The sequence below is a fragment of the Oikopleura dioica genome, chromosome 2, assembly GCF_907165135.1.
Source record: "Oikopleura dioica chromosome 2, OKI2018_I68_1.0, whole genome shotgun sequence".
Classification (NCBI taxonomy): Eukaryota; Metazoa; Chordata; class Appendicularia; order Copelata; family Oikopleuridae; genus Oikopleura; species Oikopleura dioica.
Genome location: NC_137292.1, coordinates 3,721,961 through 3,743,651, shown reverse-complemented (window position 1 = coordinate 3,743,651; position 21,691 = coordinate 3,721,961). Strand labels below are relative to the sequence as shown.

The 21,691-nt window shown below is 42.3% G+C and overlaps 5 protein-coding genes and 1 non-coding gene across 6 annotated transcripts; 2 read left to right on the top strand and 4 right to left on the bottom strand.

Annotated features, from left to right (window-relative positions):
- Positions 1-984: 984 nt before the first annotated feature.
- LOC145697262 (uncharacterized) lies at positions 985-2,630 on the bottom strand. Its single transcript, XM_081774439.1, has 6 exons — positions 2,445-2,630; positions 2,014-2,404; positions 1,744-1,825; positions 1,444-1,702; positions 1,252-1,402; positions 985-1,209 (listed from the first exon to the last, which is right to left on the bottom strand). The coding sequence occupies exons 1-6, from the start codon at positions 2,625-2,627 to the stop codon at positions 1,052-1,054; spliced, it is 1,224 nt and encodes a 407-aa protein (XP_081630565.1). The 5' UTR covers positions 2,628-2,630; the 3' UTR covers positions 985-1,051.
- Positions 2,631-4,096: 1,466 nt separating this feature from the next.
- Positions 4,097-6,273, top strand: LOC145697704 (calpain-9-like). The gene is made up of 6 exons (XM_081774918.1): positions 4,097-4,118; positions 4,183-4,603; positions 4,663-4,769; positions 4,814-5,096; positions 5,232-6,054; positions 6,100-6,273. The coding sequence occupies exons 1-6, from the start codon at positions 4,097-4,099 to the stop codon at positions 6,187-6,189; spliced, it is 1,746 nt and encodes a 581-aa protein (XP_081631044.1). The 3' UTR covers positions 6,190-6,273.
- Positions 6,274-7,327: 1,054 nt separating this feature from the next.
- On the top strand, positions 7,328-8,933 carry LOC145696884 (copine-1-like). The gene is made up of 4 exons (XM_081773991.1): positions 7,328-7,541; positions 7,694-7,806; positions 7,848-8,417; positions 8,455-8,933. The coding sequence occupies exons 3-4, from the start codon at positions 7,864-7,866 to the stop codon at positions 8,618-8,620; spliced, it is 720 nt and encodes a 239-aa protein (XP_081630117.1). The 5' UTR covers positions 7,328-7,541; positions 7,694-7,806; positions 7,848-7,863; the 3' UTR covers positions 8,621-8,933.
- Positions 8,934-9,855: 922 nt separating this feature from the next.
- LOC145696467 (ethanolamine-phosphate phospho-lyase-like) lies at positions 9,856-11,819 on the bottom strand. Its single transcript, XM_081773512.1, has 9 exons — positions 11,720-11,819; positions 11,466-11,619; positions 11,220-11,314; positions 11,043-11,181; positions 10,873-11,001; positions 10,689-10,825; positions 10,362-10,640; positions 10,133-10,317; positions 9,856-10,029 (listed from the first exon to the last, which is right to left on the bottom strand). The coding sequence occupies exons 1-9, from the start codon at positions 11,786-11,788 to the stop codon at positions 9,882-9,884; spliced, it is 1,335 nt and encodes a 444-aa protein (XP_081629638.1). The 5' UTR covers positions 11,789-11,819; the 3' UTR covers positions 9,856-9,881.
- Positions 11,820-13,787: 1,968 nt separating this feature from the next.
- Positions 13,788-13,859, bottom strand: TRNAP-AGG (transfer RNA proline (anticodon AGG)). The gene has a single exon. It is a non-coding gene; the product is annotated as a tRNA-Pro (tRNA).
- A 271-nt stretch (positions 13,860-14,130) lies between these two features.
- On the bottom strand, positions 14,131-15,470 carry LOC145697702 (uncharacterized). Its single transcript, XM_081774917.1, has 5 exons — positions 15,397-15,470; positions 15,001-15,356; positions 14,485-14,960; positions 14,325-14,446; positions 14,131-14,281 (listed from the first exon to the last, which is right to left on the bottom strand). Exons 1-4 carry the CDS (start codon positions 15,468-15,470, stop codon positions 14,420-14,422), a joined length of 933 nt encoding a protein of 310 aa, XP_081631043.1. The 3' UTR covers positions 14,131-14,281; positions 14,325-14,419.
- Between the last annotated feature and the right edge of the window lie 6,221 nt (positions 15,471-21,691).

The following is a 21,691-nucleotide window of genomic DNA, read 5'->3' as shown; positions in this document are numbered from 1 at the left end:
TCGATGTTCAGGTCTGTCCTCCCCGCGGTTTTAACTTCTTGCAAGAGCTCTTGGTACTCTTCTGATTTTGGATCAGCAAAGTTGGGATTGTACGGCGTGACGAGAGATATACAGCAGGCAGAGATTGTAAAAGGGTCGCCCTTGTTGACATCTGATGGGTCAAAATCATTTGGTTTTTCCACGCATTCGTAAGAAATAAACGTCTCATTTTCCTCCATGTCTTCACATTGTGGAGCCGAAGCGTCTTCCTTACATTTTCCTTCTGTTCGGGAAGAACATTGGTTTTCTACATTTATCTCCAAGCAGTCTCCACCGACTTTCATCAGCGCAGGGCACTTGCCTGTGTCTTCATTTGTCACGGAAATACTCGAAGAATCCAGCTGTGTTTCAAAATCCGCCAGAGTGCAGGTAATAAATCCAGTTTGAGCAAAAATAATGAGGTTGTTTTGCATCTTGAAAGTGAACTGAGCGTCAAAAGAAAGAGTCGCCAGACTGTAGCTGATACAGTTCGACTCTTCCACTGGCACGCGTATTGCTAGATTTCTGCCGACAGTGCTGAGGGAGAAGTCGCATTGTTCTTGTCCATTGAAGATGTTGAATTTCTCTGTCGCCCAGGGCCGTTCTTCCATTTCAAACTTGAGATATTCCAATCCACAAACGACATTCTCCACTATCAACTGTCCGAAGACCCCGTTTCTCTCAATACTCTCAAAAAGAAGAAGAAAAATTATTCTCTTTACAATCGCCATTATTGTTATGAAAAAAACAAGACAAAGCTGAAAGTCAAAATTGCATCAGAGATTCAATTTTAAGGCGTCGCGTCATAAAAATGCAGCGCTTTTAAAACCAGTGACGGAGAAAATTGCTGGGTGAAATTATGTATATGTCAATCTAAGAGGAAGCGTGAGAGTTGTTTCGTTTTCCAGAGGACAAGATCATCATCTTTTGTTAATAAATCCATTTACGTAAGAGAAAAGAGGACAGTGAAAATTTATTCAACGAAAATTATAAAAAAAAGGGGGCTCATTGCCGGAAAATCTCTTCCTTGATTTCAGCATTCGCCAATGTCACGAACTAGTCCGTTGAAGCAGCATTCGCGGATCTCAGTATTGTACCATGAAAAAACCCCTGAAGAAGACATGCAGCAGGCTCCTTTTGCAGTTGTTCTGAAGGCGGGAGGGAAAGGCTTGCATTCGTTCTTTGGGAAATCTAATGAAATGAAGTCTTTTTTTCAAAAAAAAAATTGCTTACTAAGGAACTCAGGATTGAAGTCTCCAATGTTCGAAGACATGTTTTCAACAAAGTCCAAGTCGCATGAGCAGAGAGAATGTTCTAGTGATCCGAATTGATTGATGCATTCTTTTGTCATTTCATCGAAGTCATAAGCGACTCTTGTTTCTTTCTAGAGCACGAATAGTTATGAAAATCACGGGAATAATCGACCTTGAGAGCACATTTGGTACAGTGCTTCCAGTTGTTGATCATGTGATCGATTTCGTCGAGTGGAACTCCTGCTGATGGCGCTTCTGGCTTCATGTTTCCCTTTCCCGTGCAACCGTAGTCTCTGAAACTGTTAGAGTTGAACTCACTCTTGTCGAAATAAAAGTCGATCATTGAGTAGATATCGTTGATTTCTGTTCGCAAATTGATGCATCGTCGCTCAGTTGTCAATCCTCTAACATCATCTGCCCAGAAGCAGAAGCTAGAATAACTAGTAAAATGAAACCGAAAAGACAGGCAAACTTGAAAATGCCGTTTTGACTTTGAGCGGGGGTCCAAGTGCACGTAACAGTCCCGGTTTTTGTGACAGGTGTGCAGTCCATTCCTTAATAAAATATTTATTTAAAACTTGAGTTTCGAATAGTGTTTGTAGACTTGACGCTACCGGAATTGGATATTATCAATAATTATACCCAATTTAATATCAATTTAGTTTTCACCTCAGACTGATGTTGAAAAGTGAAAACCAATTCATCCATCAAATTTGATATTTATGGTGATTTAATTTCTAACCTCTTGGCTTGTTGTACAAAAATCGTTTGATATCTCCATTTCTCGACTCCGCTTTCAACTTTATTTCGACCATGTTATTCACAACAATCGTCGAGCCAGCAGGTGGACTTGGAAAGACTAGAACAGGCTTTGCATCGCAGTACCCAGGAATTCCGCCACTTTGCTGGGGATTATTCAAGGTGATTGTTCTGTCGATTTCAGCTTGCCGTCGAACCCGAATGTTGTCAACTTCGAAGTAATCTTCATGATCATCATGGTCGTCGCCATCTTCGTAGTCGAGGAAGCCTTCGTATGGATCTGGGTATTTGTAGATTGGGATTTGTTTGCCTCCTTTTCGTCCGATATTGCCGCCGAATTTCGATGGCTGCGGGATCCAGACTTCCGCAAGAAACTTAAAAGCCGTCGAAAACAGTATCTTTCCAAGGCCATACCTGAACTGGAATCGAAGACAGGATCCGCCCAGAATCATCAATATCTTCCACCATCACCGCAATCGGCTTGTATCCCATCTTCGCCGAATCCTTCGTCCCATCATAAATCACCCTGCAGCCATCTCTATCCAGCGTCAAACTTGCGAACTCATCAAAATCATGAATTTTGCATGGCTCAACCATTATTCAATTACTGCGGTAAAACAAAAAATCTAATAGAAGTAACGAAGTCAGATTTGTTGAGCCAATAGCTTCCTGATTTCGCCTCTTCTGCGGTCGCCCAGCGGCATCGGATCAGATCGCCATCGAGGTCGACTGGATTCAAGTTGAGGATTTGATCGGGACAGCCGGACATGATTCGCCAAATTGGAGGAACTTTCACCAGGGGAGTATTGTTCTCTAATTCATTGATCTTCGCAATCAGTTTCAGCTCATTTCTTTCTTTCTTCGGACTTCCGCTTCCAATCAATCTTCCAAAGTCGTTCATAAAATTGACCCAGCAGCAAGATTCAATTTTCACCATGAACGGCCCTGCCGGCTTCGGCAAAACATCATTTCCATATCCATAACAGTAATTGTTCAGCGGCGACTGTTTATCTTCAATATCCGTCACGACGTAGCTCGATTGGAGATCTTTGCAAGTGTCGACAAAACTGCGATTTTGAAGCTCGCAAATATCCATCAGCGTTGAATTTTGACCGGCCCGCACGGCGGTGAGTTTTTCTGAGAGCACATGTTCCTCCGTGCAGCCACGACTGCCGTACCCGGCTTTGGAGCGGCGCCAGGATTGGGTTCGAACGACAGTGTAAGAAGTTGAATCTCGCTGGAGATAGCTAAGGGACCCAGCGCGAAAGTGAGAGGCAGAGGCTTGGTCTGATGACGAGTTCAAAAATATTTTTCATTATTTTTGCTGGCATGGAATAAAGCGAATTTCTGTAAAAATCTTGATAAATTGGTTAAAAAGAGAATACGAGTAAAATTTGAATTTGAGAATATTATGCGACCGTCGTCTCTTAGTACTTCTCTTGATAAAATCTTGATAAACAAATTGGAATTAGAACATGATTCAATCTTGAACTCGAGAATCTGAAATCAACAAGGACGCCAATAACCCTGCATTCTTCATCTCCAAATCGATCAATGAATTCTTCTTGAAAAAGTATTCTCTTTGATTATTCCTCTGATGATAATCGACTGATGCGTAGATTTGGGAGCGCCGACAAGTGTCCGGGTAATTGTGCATAGAAAGCCGATGCGGAAAATTTTGCGCCCAGCCACAGCCGCTAATTATGAAGACGAATCAAAATAAATTAGATAACCAAGCGAGTGGTGCACGCAGCTCCTTCTCAGAAAGTTCGCTGAAAGGGTTTTATTTAAGCTTCCGTTCCGTTAGGAAAGTCTGGTTTTCTAGACACTGTCTAGCAGACAGGTTCCCAGACATTGTCCATTATCTTTCTGATGCTTTTAAAAATATATGTTTTTACAACTCTAAAAAAATCTATAAGATCGTTAATTTTATGATCTGAGAAAAAGTTGACCTTAGTTTTTCTTAGATTTTATAGAGATATAGAAAAAAATGTCTACATCTTCAATCATAATATAACAAAGTTGTTTTCTTCTAAAGAACATTCATGAAAGAAGAGCGGAAAAAAATGGAGAATTTTCAAAGCGAAGGTAAGAAAAGCTCGTATTTGAATAAATCTTTGGCTGAAAAGATTCGTCATCCGGTGTTTTCAAGCAAAGAGATTGAAAAATTCTCGATCGAATATGAGCACCACTTCAGAGAGCGATGACGATTTTGACCTTCCTCCACTTGCAGGAGAATCTTTTGGACTCAAGGTTGAAGAGAATCATCATGTCGAGTCTGGTTTCTTGGCTGAAGAACTGAAAGACCTTCATTTGAAAATACCTTTGGCAGGAGAAACAATCGTTTTTCTATCAACGCCGGCCAGAAAACTCAGTGACAAAATATTCGAGAAAAAATCTGACGTGCCCCAAGGAAAATTTGTCGATGAAGATTTCAAGGTCAAGGATGGCGAGAGGCTTTCGTCGATGAAGATTCGAGCTTCAATGAAGAAATTTCAGTCAGATGGAGTTCAAGCTCATGATGTGATTCAGGGACGGCTTGGCGATTGTTGGTTTTTGTCAGCATTGTCGACGTTAGGAAGAGTTTCTTTTATTCCCAATTTGCCAAGGAACATATTTTTTGAAACTCTAGAAAAGTCGACGAAGGAGAGGGAGGACCAAAAAACAAACATCAAAATGAAGTCAAAGACGATATCGCCTCTAAAGTCCTTCAAATTGACAAAAACTCTTCTGATGAAGGTAACCTTTATTCGTTGAAATGTCGCGACCTCATTTTTAAAAAGCTCATGCCCTGGGAAAGTACCATTTTAATTTTTACGACGTCCACGGGTGGCAAAAAGTGATGATCGACGATTACCTGCCACAAAAGATCGCGGAGCAATCGAAGGATCATGAATGGTGGGTGCCTTTGGTTGAAAAGGCTTATGCGAAATTTCACGGCGGTTATGACAGGCTTGAAGGAGGAAATACTAATTGGTCGCTGACAGAGCTCTGCGGTGGAATTTGCTGCGAGATGAAGAATCTTAGGGAAGAGGTTTTAATAAGATCAATATTTATCCCGAAGAGGTTCTCATCCAATCAAAAACAAGTATCCATCGCGTTAGCCAATAAGTGACGAACAACTCTAACTCTAACCCTTACCCTCTCAGCTTTTTTTCAACCCTAGGCTAGGACCCTAGCTAATTAAAACCTTCCATCGAGCTCGAATCTTGAAGATGCCAAAAAGATCGAACTGGAAAACGTCCTCCTCGCAATCAAGAATCATTCGCTTATCTGCTGCTCAAACTTGGACGAGGAAGACAATTCAACAATCATCAAGGGGCTCGTCTCTTCTCATGCTTATGCCGTCCTCCGAATTGAAAAAATGATCCTTCGAACTGGCGAATATCAAACAATGATCAAGCTTCGCAATCCGTGGGGAAAGACAGAATGGACTGGGAACTGGTCGGACGATGATCGCGAAAACTGGCGAAGAGTAAGAAAGAAAGAAAAGAAACGAATCGGCTTTACGAAGGCCAATGATGGTGCGTTTTGGATGAGCTATGAAGACTGGCTGAAAGAATTGGAGATATTCAATTTTTGCGCTTTACCCGGACTTGATATCAACGATGAGGACGGGATCTTTACGAAAGAAGAGGCGAGAGATCGGGAGATCATCGTTTCAGGAGAATTCATTTCTGGAATTAATTCACCAAGAGATTCAAATCATATTTTCAAAGCTTTCTTGGATTCAAAATACAATGCTCAAGTCGTATTCAATGTTGGCACGAATAGCAGAGATCCAAATCAGAAGTCACGATATGTCTGGCTTCAGTTTTTGCTAGAATCAAGCATTTCCACCAAAAGTCAAGTCATTCTTGATGTGTACAAAATCAATGAAGACCGAAAATTCGACAAGGAGGATTTAAAGAGGATGAGAGACAAGAAGGTTTTGCCTGTAATACCTTTGTCGAAAGGCTATGAGCTGGAGAACTACAAACATAATGGATATTTGTTCAGCCTGAAGCCTGGAAAATACCTAATTGTAAGTTTTTTTGGAAGCTTTTTACTAACTGATGATGTTTTTTAGACATTTGCAGCCGTGAAAAACAACAATCCCGAGAAATTTCAGTGGAAGCTAAGAGCGTTTGGAAGCGATCTGTCATTCAAAAATTTATAGAAACCATCCTGTGGAAATCAAACACAATGTTTTATTGACTTTTACGATTATGTCTCAAAGTCAAAGATGACGATTCTGCTAGCATCATCGAAAATAAAATAGCTTTCATGTTCAAAAAAAAAATGTTTCAGAAAAAAGTCGTACTTTTACATTGATTTTTATGCCTATGCTTTCGAAAAGGACCAGAAAAATCCATTGATCGCTTCGTCGGTTTTTATTGTCCCTTGTCCATCTCCCCTTCTCATTAAATTTGTGAGTCACTCGTCCCTTTGGTCCGATCACGGCTGACCCCCTACAGATTTTCAAAAGAAATCAAACAAAAATAGAAACCCCGTAGAAAGGACTCATTTTTATTGAGAAGAGAAAAGTTATGAATTTGTGTGAGCCCGTGGAGCTTTCAATAAAATGCAGGAACTTGTCAAATATATTATTTATTTAATTAACAAACAGTCGATAAAAATTCAATCACCATCTTCTGGTGCAATTGAATTTCTCAAATAAAAACAGCAGACGCAAAAAATGAGGAAAATCGCTATTCCTGCTAGAATTAGAAGTAAAAGCATAACATCCATTCTTTTCTTGAATATTTTTTTCTCGGGAAAGCTTTGTCTCTCGCTCTTTTCCTGTTGTAAAAAAGACCAGAAGACAAGAAAATTGTCTTTGAATTTATGTTTTTATGGTTGGTTTTAAAACTTGATAGTTCTGCTGAGTAATTGATCCTTTATATGAAACATATGACATTTATACGCTTTGAATGACATTGTTTAATCATTTTTGACAGCGGTAAAGAAATCTACCCGACAAAGATTTCTCCAGCAAGTCCGATCCCTTCGTCATCATGTATTTCGAAGAAAACGGTCGTAAAACAGAATTCGCTCGGACGGAAATTGTCAGAGACTCACTCAACCCGGAGTTTTCGACGAAGTTCGATGTCGACTACTTTTTTGAAAAGAAGCAAAATGTCGTTTTTGAAGTTATGGACTCGGACGATGGGACGAACAGGGGAAAAGATCGGCATGATGAGCTTGGAGAGTGCAAAACGACGCTTGGGGAGATTATTGGCGCTTCTAGTGGAAGACATATCAGAAGATTGCCAAGTTTTCAAATCTTTTTATTTAATATTTTTATTGAAAAATAATTGAAAAACTAAAAAGTCGCGCTCTAAAAACTCATCTCTCCGCGATGGTGAAATCATTATCACCGCTGAGAACCGGAGTACCTGCAAAGATCTCTTTCAATTCACAGTCGCCGTTGAGAATGTTCCAACGAAGAAAGGATTTTTTACAGGAAAAGAAGCAGTGAGAACGATTCTTGAAATAAGAAGAGGTGCAGGAGATGCGGACAACACGCTTGTTTTCAGGAACATTCAAAATTTGAAAATCATAAAATGTAAAATTTTATTCACAATTTTTTATTTTAAGACTGTCAATTACCGGAGATATTAAATAAATATTGAGATTTTTTTCTCGTGCCAGTGATCACTAATTTAAACTTAGTATTGAAGTCATACAGATCTAAAGAACTCAAATCCGAAGATCCAAAGTTTCAAGTCGAAATCCCCGGTGCCAAACTCAATAATGGCGATCCCAGTCGAGAAATACTTATCCAGCTCTACCGGTAAGCCCATCATTTCCCTTCAATTAACGATGAGCCCGGAGATATCGCAAAAGCGAAATGGCTCAAGAACTCATCGGACAGATCTCTCTCGATGGTCACGAGCTAGAAAACTGGGCATCTTCCGGTGAGAAGAAAGGAATCAAAGACAAGACCTGTGCGAAGCTCAAGAACTTCAAGAAGTCAGTCGATTATACCTTCTTCGACTTCATCAGTCACGGATTGATGATCAACTGCATGACCTCGATCGATTTTACCGGGTCAAATGGCGACCCAAAAAGTCAAAACTCCCTTCACTTCGTCGACAATTCTGGCAGCAATCGATTCAATCAGTACGAGTCAGCAATTTGGTCCGTCAATTCCATCCTCGAAGACTACGATTCTGACAAGCTCTTTCCAGTCTACGGCTTTGGCGCGAAAGTTCCAAATCTTGGCGTTTCGCACATGTTCCCCTGCAATCTCAACCCGCAGAATCCGTTTGTCCAGGGAACTACCGGCGTTTTGCAGACGTATCGTGATTGTATCCGCGCCGTTCAGCTTTACGGTCCTACAAACTTTGCGCCTACGATCAGAGAAGCGTCGAGAATGGCCGCAGAAGCAGATAAACGGAAAAAGTAGGAAATTAGACTCTTCAATTATGTCTATTTTCAGCTATTTTGTTCTGCTGATTCTCACAGATGGAGCGATAACGGACGTAGACTCAACAATCAACGCAATCGTTCAAGCATCAAATCATCCTCTTTCGATAATTATCGTCGGCGTTGGCTCAGGAACCGTCATAAGACCTTCTTTTTTCCATCCAGAACTGCTTTTATGACTGAGCAAAGCTGACTTCTCAACCATGGAATGCCTGGATGGCGATGACGGAGTCCTTGTTGATTCCCACAGAAATCGGGCTGCACGTGACATTGTCCAATTCGTCCCCTTTTCTCGATTTTGTCGACCGAACTCACCGCCTGACATGGCCGGGTTAGCTTCAGAAGTGCTCAAAGAAGTCCCAAAACAAGTCACGAGTTTCATGAGAAGCCATGGAATTACGCCAAATCTGGACTTTCAATATCAACAATTTGATCCTACTGTACCTCGTTACTGATTGATTTTATCTTTTTTTCTTACGTTTTTCAATGCTGAACTCGATCAAGCTGAAAAAATAGTTGAAATCATGATAAATGAATGAAAAAATCGAGATGAAAATCAAGGAAGAATATTTTTATTCAAACACCACGTATTGATAATCAGGAGATACGGTCGGTAGACCTAGGAAGGAAGTAACAATATATCGGTTAATCGGCTCGCTGGTAAAGAACATCCTTTCCTGAATGATATCCGGACTGAATTTCACTATGTAAAATCGTCTCCATAATCAAGCAAAAGTCGAAATAATTTCTGACGGTCGAAAATCTCTCTAGAATATCTGACGACACAGCTTGAATCCAGTTATAACACGTGCCTTTCTCTGCGAGGCTGATGCTGCTGGCAAAAAGAACAAGTTGATACATAAAAATCTGCATTTTGCGTTCTGCTGTCTTTTAGTGATTTATGGAAGCGGGTTGCTGAATATTCATTAAAAATCCAATTGGCATTCAAGGTGAAAAAGATTAGTCAGCATCTTTCCCACTGTTAATAAGGTAACTTATGTACGTCTTTATTTCAGTCAAAGACGAACAGTTGATCATCCGGTGAATCAACAATAATTCTCGAGTGGACGCCGGATTTTAGTTGACTGTGGAGGATTGTCTCCATAATTGAGCAAAAATCGAAATATTTTCTCGCTCCGGTAAATTTCTCTAGAATACTCGGGGCAACAGCCTCAATCCAATGATAGCATTGAATCGTATCCCTTGTCGACAATGAAGAAACGTAGAAAAAGAGGAAAAGAAAAATCTTTCGCATAATGAAAATTTACAATAATAATTGGACGATTCGAACTTTGGCCATTTAAATATGCGAGTCGCAAGGCTCGAACATTCGATAATACAAAAATAACGACGATTATTCGAATATGTCGTCGAATGTTTGCGCTGAATAAAGTCGTAGAAGGTCAAGTAAAAGCACTTTGAGTTCATGAGATCAGATTTTTATTTCAACTTGTTGAAAACAGCGTTCATCTTTTCGAGAACCATTTCTGCGTTTTCTTTCGTGATGCACATTGGCGGCTTGAGTTTGAGAATATTCTCATCTGGTCCATCAACTGAGATGATTACCCGGTCTTCCAAGAGACGATTTCTTAAATATTTAATTCAATCTCATCCGATCATGATAAAGATGTTCATTTCCCCCTGTTCCTTATCTATCAAGATGTCTCCAATTCTGAAATTACAATATGTACCTGACAAAGTAAGCTTCTTCCATGGCCGGCAAACCCTCACTATTGATCAGCTCGATTCCGAGGAAGAGGCCGAATCCTCGGACATCGGCGATAATGTCGTTTTTCTGCTTCAGGTCTTCGAACCCGCGCAGGAATACCTCGCCAACTTCTAGTGCATTTTGACGCAGATTGGATTCTTCGATTTCCTAGTACTCAAAATAAGGAGCTGCTTTTTTTTAAATTAACTAACTTTCAAAACAGCAAGGCCAGCCGCAGCAGCAACAGCATTTCCTCCGAAAGTATTGAAATACTGGCTTCCCGATTTCCAGTACGCTTCTGCGATTTCTCTCCTCGTCACAACCGCTGCCATGGGGAACCCATTCGCAATCGGTTTTCCAAGAGTGACAATATCCGGCACAACATCTTGAAGCTCAAAAGCCCACATTTTCGATCCAACTCTACCAAATCCGACTTGAACTTCGTCAGCAATCGTCAGCACTCCGTTTTCCCGGCAATATTTGTAAACTGCCTTCAATCAATTAAATTGAGCAATGAGAAGACAATGGAATCATCAAACCTTGAGATATCCTGGTGGTAGAAGAATCTGCCCAGCACAACTCAAAATAGACTCAGCGATGTACGCGCTGATTTTCCCTTCTCGTCTTGAAATTACTTCCGCGACATCTTTTGCGTATTCTTCTCCGGCGTAGTTTCCTTTTTGAGTTATTTTTACATCAGTCAGAGTTTCTTCCAGATCTTACCTTTATGTTTTCCTCGAAAGGCATCAGGAGCGTCAACAGCATGCACATGTTCTGGTTGTTTAACTGCGCCCCCTTTCCATTTATACGGCGAAACGTCGAGAGCAGATTGAACATGCCCGTGGTACCCACCTTCGACCATAATTTAAACATGTTTTTCTTGAAAATAAAACCTTTTAGGCAAATATACTCGCTCTTCCCATTGTAATAGCTGGACAATCTGAGCGCCAAATCAGTTGCTTCTGAGCCCGAATTACAGAAAAGCACTGTATTTAGCTCTTGCGGGAAATGCTTGAGCAAGTGCTCGGAGTACTAATGGTATTGAGGATTAGAAAGAAGCCCCAAATCACCTCGATGACGGCAGAGTTGAGGTAGCGCGAGTTGGTGTATTGTTTTTGCATCTGGGCGGTGACGGCGGCGGTTACTTTTGGGTTACAGTGGCCGACTGAAATAAAGGGTGTTATTGGTTATCATTATTATTATCGTTGATTCAAAGATACTCAATTTAAATTGGCTTCGTTGATATTATCGCTTGAAATTCAATACTTGAAAAATGAAAAATGAAATTCTGGTTTTCAAAATCCGAGCTTCCTTACCATGGGCAACATTATTGATCAGATCAAGATACCGGTTGCCTTCTTCGTCGAACATCCACTGTCCCTCTGCCCGCTCGACAAGAAGCTCTTGCTTGCTAGACTCGTAAAAGAGAATATTTGCAGACGTCATCACATCCCGTCTTCTTTTCAATAACTAAATATAAAACTTATAATTTCCCTATTTTCTTAATATTCTTCTGAAAGTTCGTCATATCTTTTTTTAACTAAAGGCTTAGGTAACCCCGAATTCTTACCGATAACTTGTGAGAAGAAACATCATCATCCACGGCTCCTTCGGCTAAACTGGTATTCTGTGGAGGCATCTTGAAATCTTAAAAAGTCCTTTTTAAAAAGAGTTGTGTCGAGGAAAAGAGAAAAAACTGCAGGTATAAGAGTTCAGATTTTTGTCACTGATTAACCCTCTAAAATTGATCTGGACAAAGACAGCTTCAAAAGGGGCAATTGAAATACAAATTTCTCTATTTGACCTTGGCTCTCGCCCTCTCTCCCCCTCTCTTTCTCGATTTGAAATGGGAAAATCGATCGATTAGTCTTGCCAGCCTTATTTGACCCCTCCTTCGAAAGAAAAATTCGAAAAAAGTGGCTTGTTATTGTTAATTGTTTGGGGACCAAACGGAATGTTGGAAAAAAGGCTTGTTTGGGGAACAAATGGAAATTCCCCCCACGGAAATCTCCGATAAAATGCCGGCCCTCTCCTTGGCCTAGTTCCATAATTTATAAAACGCCGGTAAACCCATAACTTATAGGCTTTGCCAACGAATATTCCGAATATGTGAAGGCGACATCTTACCAGAAAATCTTTGATGAAAACTGATTTGAATCATTAATGCTGTTTTTCAAATGATCATTTATCTAGAAAGAATATCTGCCTTTGGCTTAACTACTGTATTATGGTAGCTAATTGCGATAAAACGACTGAAGTGAAAATTGACGCAGAAGCGTCTTATTGCAGGAAATAATTGACACACCCATGATTTCCACTTGAAAACGCTCTTCAGGTGAAGAGGTCACGCCTCAATTTATGACATCGTGGACTCGATCCAGTCCATGGGACCATATGATAAAGATGTCGAAAAACATCGAGAAGATTCCCTCAAAATATGAAGTCAGCTCTTATGGCTGACAATTCTAACTTCTACGCTTAATTTTAAAAAATTCCCGACTTTCGGCAAAAATGCACTTGATTGACTATTAATATCGCAGGTTTGGATTATTTTTTCCATCTCGTTTATTTTCAAAAAATATCTAAAGGCGCTGTTGCCGGTAAATTAACGTAACATTCTTCACTAAGAATATCAGCATCAGATGATGGCGCCATTTTTTTGTGCTTTAAGAACATCTTACTGTTCGGCAATAAACCCACACAACATCAAAAAACCGCAAAATTTATAATATTTATAAATAATTAAAATTAATCGTACGGATGATGCAGACGCTGTCTTTTATCCTCTCACAGACGCTTGTCTTTCCTGCATTTTCACTTAATATAGATGAGCTCGAAAAGATCATCGATTGTGGAAGAGAAAGAGGAAATTCGTTGGTTCCTAATGATTGCTTCAGAAGAAAAACCGACGGACATTTGAGCAGATTGCCAAGAAATTTCAATAATGGTTTTATTGGAATGTTGGACCCAATCAAATGCGAAAGCCAAAGATGTCAGAGGATTCCTATGCTTGTTGATAAAGTGGTAAGAGATCGTTCGATACAGCGGTCTTTTAAAGTTCCTCCATGCTCATAATCTGGAGCATTTTTTAACAAAATTTATCATGGTTAGATTTTATGATATCGCTAAGAATGAAAAGTATCGGTAATTGGAGCGGGATCAGGGACTTTCACATTTTATCCTCAACAAGATCTTGATAGTACTCATTTATCTTTTCTATTGATTTGATCATCATCTCTTAACATGCCTTTAAGAAATTGGAGTACGCGATCGGAGGAGAATTCGTTGATATCAAGGAAGAGTACGTGGACTTTGGAGCTTGTGCTGGACATTGTAAAGCTCCAGATAGGTAAATTACTTGAACGTTACATGTGAACTTATTCTTGGCTTTAGATATCTTGACTTTCAAACTGTCTCAAGTGGATATAAGAAAGCCTGCGTTCCATCAAGAAAGAAAACGATACGAGTAAGAAGCTTCATTACCGACAAAATCATCAGTTTAAAGCTGTTAACGAGAGGCTGTAGCTGCGAAAATGTACATTTCTGTTAATGATACGAAAACTTTATCAAACTTATTAAACAAATTTTTTTGATGGAAGTTCATTCTCAAAGAATAAATTGTCTTCAGTGCCAAAACAGGGCTCGTCCGGGATTTGAACCCGGGACCACTCGCACCCTAAGCGAGTATCATACCCCTAGACCAACGAGCCACGCTTCCGGCTTTGAGAGTACTCTTACACGTTCAATTTTCAGAGTCTGAAATCATTCTGAATTCATCGGTGTTCTTTTTTACTCATAATTGAACGTCGAATAAGCTCGACTAAGCGTCATCTTTTCTGATATCATCTTTTAATCACTCAGAGTCTCAGACAATATCAGGTACTTTAATTAACTCAGGTAAATTTAATTTCCTTATAAAGGAAAATAAATTAAAATTAGAGAAAACAAATTCATAAAAATAACATTCAAAGAACGAATTCTCATTTATTAAAATAAAAAGCCGGAACCACAAACAGGTCCATCGACGAGAATCATAGCTGCGTAGTAAAGATCGTACACGTCACCAAGGGGAGATTCTCCGAGATTAACGGAGTCGAAATTTTCTTCGCTCAGAGTTATCTTTTCCAACGTACTAAAAATGAACTAAGTGATGCTAAAGGTCAAAAAACGCATACTCTTCTCCGCCATAAGCATAACCTCCATCGACCATCTTTGCAGAGGTAAAATATGTTGCACCAGCCTGAGCGTCAGACATCTTTCCGAGAAGTTTTCAAGATGTGCCGTTAAACATGTAGACCTTAAATTTCTTAATTAACTTTTTATATGACTTCATACATTTTGGGAAAGGTTAAATGGTCGGCCGGAAAGCGAGTACATTCCACGTGCATCGGCAACAAGGACATGCCCGGAAATCTCAGGAACAGGGAAATTGTGAGCAGGGTCTAGCGACCACTCTCGTCCGTCGTATGATTCCACAAAGTTATGACAACGATTTGTTGTTTCGCTGCAGCCCCCGACAACCCACATCTTGTTGCTATAAACAGTCATAGCCGCCCAGTCATGTTCTTCGTTTGACTCTACATCGAGCAAAGCTTGCTTCTCTCCATCGAAGGTCTGGCATTTTGTGAAACCAGTGCTTTCCTCGTCAAAACACATGTGGGTCACATCATTGTACACAGCACACGAGCCCCAGACTCCATCAATATGTGTCACTTCTAAGACGTTTTGTTCTGGCCAAATTGAACAGGAATCAAGACTGAGCTTTGCGATCATATGAGGATTGTAGTATCCTCCGAGAAACCAGTGCTCGCCTTAATTTTGTGAGATTCTTTTTCTTTGATTATTTCAAACCTTTCATGAAAGCATAGCAAGAGTCTTCCATGTCATAAAAATTGAGGTTATAATTGACAGATCCAAGATGAACTTCATCTTTTGCAAGCTCAACCAGAAAAACGTCTCCGTAAGGAGCAGAATAAGGATTCAGGATCATGATGTACTCATCAAGACCAGACTCGCATGTTGGATGGTCAGAGCATTGATCACAGCCACCTGGACAGCCCGAATTGCAGGGACAGGCAGTTGTGCAGTCAAGAGCCTCCGCATCACATCGAGTTGAGCAAGTTATGTTTTCAGGGTCACATTCTTCCTTGCAGTTATTGAGCTCTTGAGCGCAGGCAGAGCTGCAAATCTCATTCTTGTCTAGATCACTTGGCTCGAATAGTTAATTTTTAATCATAAGTCAATTACGGGCATGTCGGTGGTGGTGTGACAGGAATAAGTTCAAGCGCTGCCACAGCTCCAAAAGTGACAAATAGCTTCATCTCTTGAGAATGAGCGGATAGATTTCAAATAAATCTAGTTTTTTGTCCCATCTGTTGTATTCTCAAGAGAAAAACCAAAACGGCAAAACGATGATCCCGTCAGTAATTATTGACAAAGTTAGTTTTGACCGTTTGTTTTATTCAAGCATATTTAGAAAAATATATCTAGAAGAAATATCTTCTTTCGAATTCACATGCAGATCGCATCATCGACCAAAATCATTGCAGCGTAGTAAAGGTCGAAATCTTCGCCGTTTGCTGCTGCACCAATTTTTTTTTTTTTTTTTCTGATTGTTTATTTCAAAATAACAGTAACTTGTACAGTTATGAGCACAGTAAAGTAAAATAACAGATAAACAAAGGAAGAAACACAAAATGACGAAGGTTGAAACAGTAAATGTTCTCTTTTCGTTCAACGTAGGGAGAGGAGTTTTAGGAAAAACGGAGAAATAACATTCACATTTTAAGAAAATAATTCATTAAACTAAGTTAACCTTATCCTAAGATTTTAAAATCAAGTTTTATTTTGTTATTTCTCCCGCCGGTTTCCATGATGGGTTCTTTTGACATTTTCTGCTGCCAACGGAGTCCACTAGCCAGAGCCAGGTAGGTAAGTTACCTCCCTGCTCGTCCTATTATGATAACTCAAGTGTCATCATAAACTAATAGGCTTCTAGAACTGGTTGTTTATATAATCGCGAGGAAATTGCTTAGAACTTCCACCCTCCCAACTACAAGCTTGGGATTGTATATATCACGTGACCTAGTTTCTAGAACACCCCTAAGGATGTGTTTTCATTTTGGGGTAATCACAAATCCAATCAGTTGCAAAAGTGCCACCCACAGTGACGCACTGATAGCTGACGCAGATGGATTTTGACAATTTTGATGATTCAGGGTTTATCACCCCGCGGCGGACTGCTCGGCTCATTTTTGAGCAAGTGATCCCTGGGGATCCCCCAACTACCAGTCGCTACGAGGTAATTGTTTTATAACAAAGAACAGAGAAATAAGTTAAGTACATTTTCCATTCCGATTTACGTTTTTGTTGTATTTAAACAAGCAGGAATTTGAAATTGGGGACAGTTATAGCTATTCCTACGCGCAATTGAGCCACCAGTTTGTTAAGTTTTTGAGATCCATCTTCAAGTACCAACCCAATCCCACCGTTATAGAGAATTTAACGAGCTAGACTTGTCAGAATATTCGCTTAGTGGAAGTAATATTCTCCTTATCTTTAGGTTCTCGGCGAGTTAACTGAGGAGGAGGTAAGTGACCTACTTTCTCCACGAGAGGGCGGATACTCCAGCATGCCACAGGTTTCCGCCGGCGGACATAACGCCGACGACCCCGAGACAGCCAGTAGCGCAACCGCCTTATCAAGTGAGAGTGAGCTTGTCATTGACGAACGGCCCGCGTGTGAGAAGACTGTCGGACGCGCCTTAGCTAATGTCCGCTCAACTAAGCGCAGCAATTTAAAACTCCGACGTGTGTCTCAACGACGTCCTGATCGCAAGCGGGAGAGCAAACCGTCAAAGGCTGTACCAGCGAAGATGAGACGCAGCGCCCGACTCAGTCAAGCAACCGCCCAAACCTCTGGTAAGTTTAGCCAAATGTCAAAAGATCTTTCTGATCGTGATAGCTATATCTTATAGTGATTTAACAGGCCTCGAGTTTTTAAGGGTTGATTTACTAGTTGCCTTTCATTTCAGACCAAGCCAACCAACCAAGGGAGGTCGAGGACCCACCTTCCGAGAGCGAGCAGGATTCACAAGACGAGCCTACACCGGACCCTTTGGCGAAGATTAAGGAGCTCTACAACGAAGTTGCGACCACCCACTCTCATCCTGCTCGATACGAAGTAGGCACTCAGGCTCTGATCAGCACCGGTGTTGCCAACAAGACACGCACTGAGCCTGTGAAACCACCACCAACCTTGTTGGAAACACCAGTACCCGACTCAGCGGGGGAGCCTGGACTTCCACTCGGATGGACTACTTGCAGCTCCGATGCCATTGCTTTACAGCAATACTTAGAGGTCTTTCAGCTGGTATGTTTAGACTTTACACCATTGATAATGACTAATTTTTAAGCTGATTTTTTCACAGTGGGCCATCTACCAATCTACCGCGGCCGAGTTCTCAGCCCGCGATGTGTACGTTTTACTCCAGAGCATCTACAGCCTTTACGGAGTGATGGTGGTCGAGGCACATGTCCATTTCCTACCTTTGGCGCAGGGCGTATTGAACCTCTTTGTTCAATTCGACCTGAAGTACGAAGAATGCACCGATTTAGAGAAGCAGGAACGTGACGAACAACGCATGCTCTCAAACCTGATGAATGACCTGTTATTGATCCTGGCACGCCTAATTGACTTTGGCTTACAGCAGACACTTCAGCGAGCTGAGAACAGCTCGAAGTTGCTGGATTCTTCCCAAGTGCAACGCTTGAGATCAAGGTAGGTCCAGAACCTACCATCATTTGACTAAATTGCTACCTATTCAGCCTTAAAGTCCTGGACCAGCCATTTTATCATCTTGATGTAGCGACGCCATTTTTGACTGGCCTACGATTTGTGAACCGCTTTGCCCATTTGACCCATGCGCACCTGCAGATTTTGATTACAACAATCACTCTTACCAGGGAGCAGTGCGAGGAAGAGGCAGGCCCCAACCAGACCATGGTAAATATTGGTACACAGCAAAAACCGGAGATCTCTCGGTTCTTACGGCTGCTTCTGACCATTCCTGCTGACGCCCGAGCATATCTAATCGACATCGGACTTTTAACAGTTTCCATGGGCCAACTTAAGATCGGAGTGTGCGACCTTCCCGCATCTCTACTACCCGATTCCAGTCTAACTGATTTCATACTACAGATTCCCCTAACAGGTACGGGACCTACATTAGCGACAATTGTCAAGCGGCTGCGACCGAACTTTTTCATCAAGCGAAAACTTTCCACTTTAAGATCCGACTTACGACCATGCTTTGGAAGCGATCGACCGCACGGAGTCAACACCCGACTTCTACATACCTACCGGCTCCGATGTACAGGCTGTAATTTTTCGTTACAAGACCTTCAGAGCCAGACAGGCAGAGGAGGCGAGGCAAGCGGAGATTCAAGCCAAAGCGAAAAAGGCTGCAGAAGAAGCAGCTGCCGCCGCCGCACAACAGTCTGAGCAGATTGAAGATCCCGGAAATTCCGCTGATCAGCCAGGACCAAATCCACCAGCAGAACCGAATGAGACCATCCCCCAGGCCAACCTTGAAGACATGCCTCCTGTTGACCAACCTGGAGAGACACGACCTTCAACCCCAAGTTCGGATACTTCGCGTACATCGAGAAACGCCGATGCCGGGGAATCACTACGAGTGTTTATAGTTGTCACTGGCCCCGAAGGATGTGAACCCCTGAGTTTCCAGATTCCGAACACAGGTAAGTGACCTACTGTTGGAGGGGCGTTGCTAATCATTTGATAATTTAGACTTAACCCGTCTCGTCCAACATCTCCAGCGGCACGGGGTGTGTCCTCCATCATCGATTCAACCAACCCAGTTACCCGATTCCAGCACTTTCCGCCGAACAAATCAGCCACGATCTCGCCAATCAGCCGACCAACTTCCTGAATATAGTGGTACTCTGCCGGCACGTCGTGTCGTTCGAAACCGAAGCTCACTCGCTGTCGACCTCGCCCAATTGTCTACGCGACAGTCACAGACAATAAGCTCTGAACATTTTCAGCTTGCTTATACTGGAGATCCTGTTTTCCTCGACGACACTATAGCCCTTCCAGAGCTGGATCAGCCGTTCCAACACGACCAGCAGTGGCCACTCATCGACACCAATCAGACTGAACTCCGCTTTAAGGGCTCCGCAGCTTTCAAACAAGACGGACCAGAGAAGGATGTACTCGACCGACTTTCCGCAGAAGAAGCTCAAGTAAAGCTTGACTACAGTCGCTCGGGATCACGAAGGGAGAAACTCGCTGACTTGCTACAACAAGGCCAGGAGCGCGTAATAATGGAATGGCTAAGGGAATTGCCCACATCTTTTCCGAACGACATCACTATTCTAATGCCAAACGGAAACTCTGCCAAGGACGCACATCTTTTCGAGCTTCTTTTCACCGATGGACTTCGCGCATTGCACGACACTCCTGGCTTTCTGGATGTACCTCTACTCTCAAACCCCTTGTTTGCGCCAAAGGCTTATCTGGACCACTTCCTGTGCGATGATCCTCGAACTGATCGCCAGTTACAACACGACACACAGAATCTGTACGTCGGCGATTTGCCTTCTGATAAAACCATCGACGGGTTAAGACAGGTAAGAGACATACCATAGTTCAATTACTATAGTCAATAGAGACTTACGAGGTTTAATTAAGATGGCTTAATATTTCTACCTTCACCATCCTACCTCGCAATTTCAACCAGAAGTTGTGAATACTCTTGCCCTTCGCTCCGAGAGCAGCAGCTGGTGCACAACAAAACCAACTGAGTGTTTGTCACGAGGGGGGTTGCAAATTCCCTCTTGCGCTTCACAAGTCTGCCAGCTAACTGGAGGTTGTGGTTTTCGCAATTCCACCGTCGTTCTCGGGCTTTACCCCTCACTGTAAGTACGGGGCTATACCCCTGTCCCTCATCATCAACTGAAAAGAAATTTAATCCTTTCAGCCTTGCAACCTTGCACGCGATCGCTACACGGCTGCTTCATCTTCATTCCACTGGACAGTTGCGCATATGTCGCGAACTGGTCACCACTCCAGGCCTGTCCCTTCTTAACGCTAGAACTGGCCCTTTCGGAATCAACTTAGCAAACGACAATCTATTTGCGGCCCCTGTACACCCCAGCCTTGTGAGACACGGGATGCTGGAAGGGTCTGTCGTTAGTGGAACTGACGCACTATTCCCCTATTTCGGCACCTACCTTCGCTTACGATTCTTAGAGAAGATGCGCAGTGGTTCAGCTAACCAGGTATCGTCAGACAGAATCTTTACAAGTTTTGCGTTAGTCTGCGACTTATCTCCTTATCTTAGCTTGCGGGATGGATCTAAACTTTTAATGTTTTAGGCTTACGCAACACTCCACGAGGAACTTAATCAACTTGCTGGACTGCTAATTGATTTTGGATTTCGAGTGAAGCTGAATCCCGTCACCCTTGATCTACTAATCGACCTAACCAGCATGACCGAGATTCGAGTAAAGACCCTTGGACTGTACATAGTTAAGATCATCCCTTGCGACCCTTTCTACTCTGGCCTTGACTTCCAAAGCCTAAATGCCGTCGAACCAAAACGACTCGAGCTGGTTGTTCCTTCCCGACTAACGCCGGAGAACGAAGAATTCCCTTTTAACGCCACCACAATCGACAACACGTAGGTACCCTACCTCTACTTGGTTTCACATCTCATGCTAGAAACCGGGACGCATTTTACCAACAGTTTGTGGCACGATGTCAGCGACTATCTCGTGACGGGCCTTTGCGCCCAGACATGCCATATCTGACCGAATTGAACGATGACTATCGCAGACTAGACATAGGCCACAACCCCTTCTACGTCCGTATGGATCCTGAAGATCGAGCACGCGCATTAAGCCAGTTGGCCAGAAGTTTGCACGATTCTGCCTCCCCATACAGACGATTCGCTCATAAAGTATTTGCCCCCCACCTTTATCAGACAATGGCGAAGGGTTGCCCCGTGCCTTACTGCTCCAGCTCCACCTGCTCCGCCAATCAAGCCGCTATGCAGGAGCTCTTAGGACTTCTCGATCGTCGACTCCAGCAAGAAACTGGTCCTGGCGGGCTACAGGTACGCTGAAGCAATAGGTTTATTCGACGAGAAGCAGATAGATTGTCAAATTTCTATTAAGCTTTCGTCGCAGTGGAAAAATAAATTCCCGGATGCCCTCAAAACAACTAAAGAGCTGGACCGTCTTTTTATCGACCGCTTAAAGAGATGTAAGTTACCTACCCCGCAATACCCTAGTTTACAGTACGACCTGCTCCACCTCCGGGCAAAAGACAAGACAGCACATAATTCTCACACTGAACTGATTCATTTTATAAGATCACCATGGTCCCTGCATTGCCGACGGCGTTGAGTTTCAAGACGTGGCTGAAAGCACCTTATTCCGTCACTTGAAATCACGAGGTTGGCCTCTGCGCAGCATTCAGCGCATGATGAGCATATTTGCTCTTACCGTCGTCGGATTCT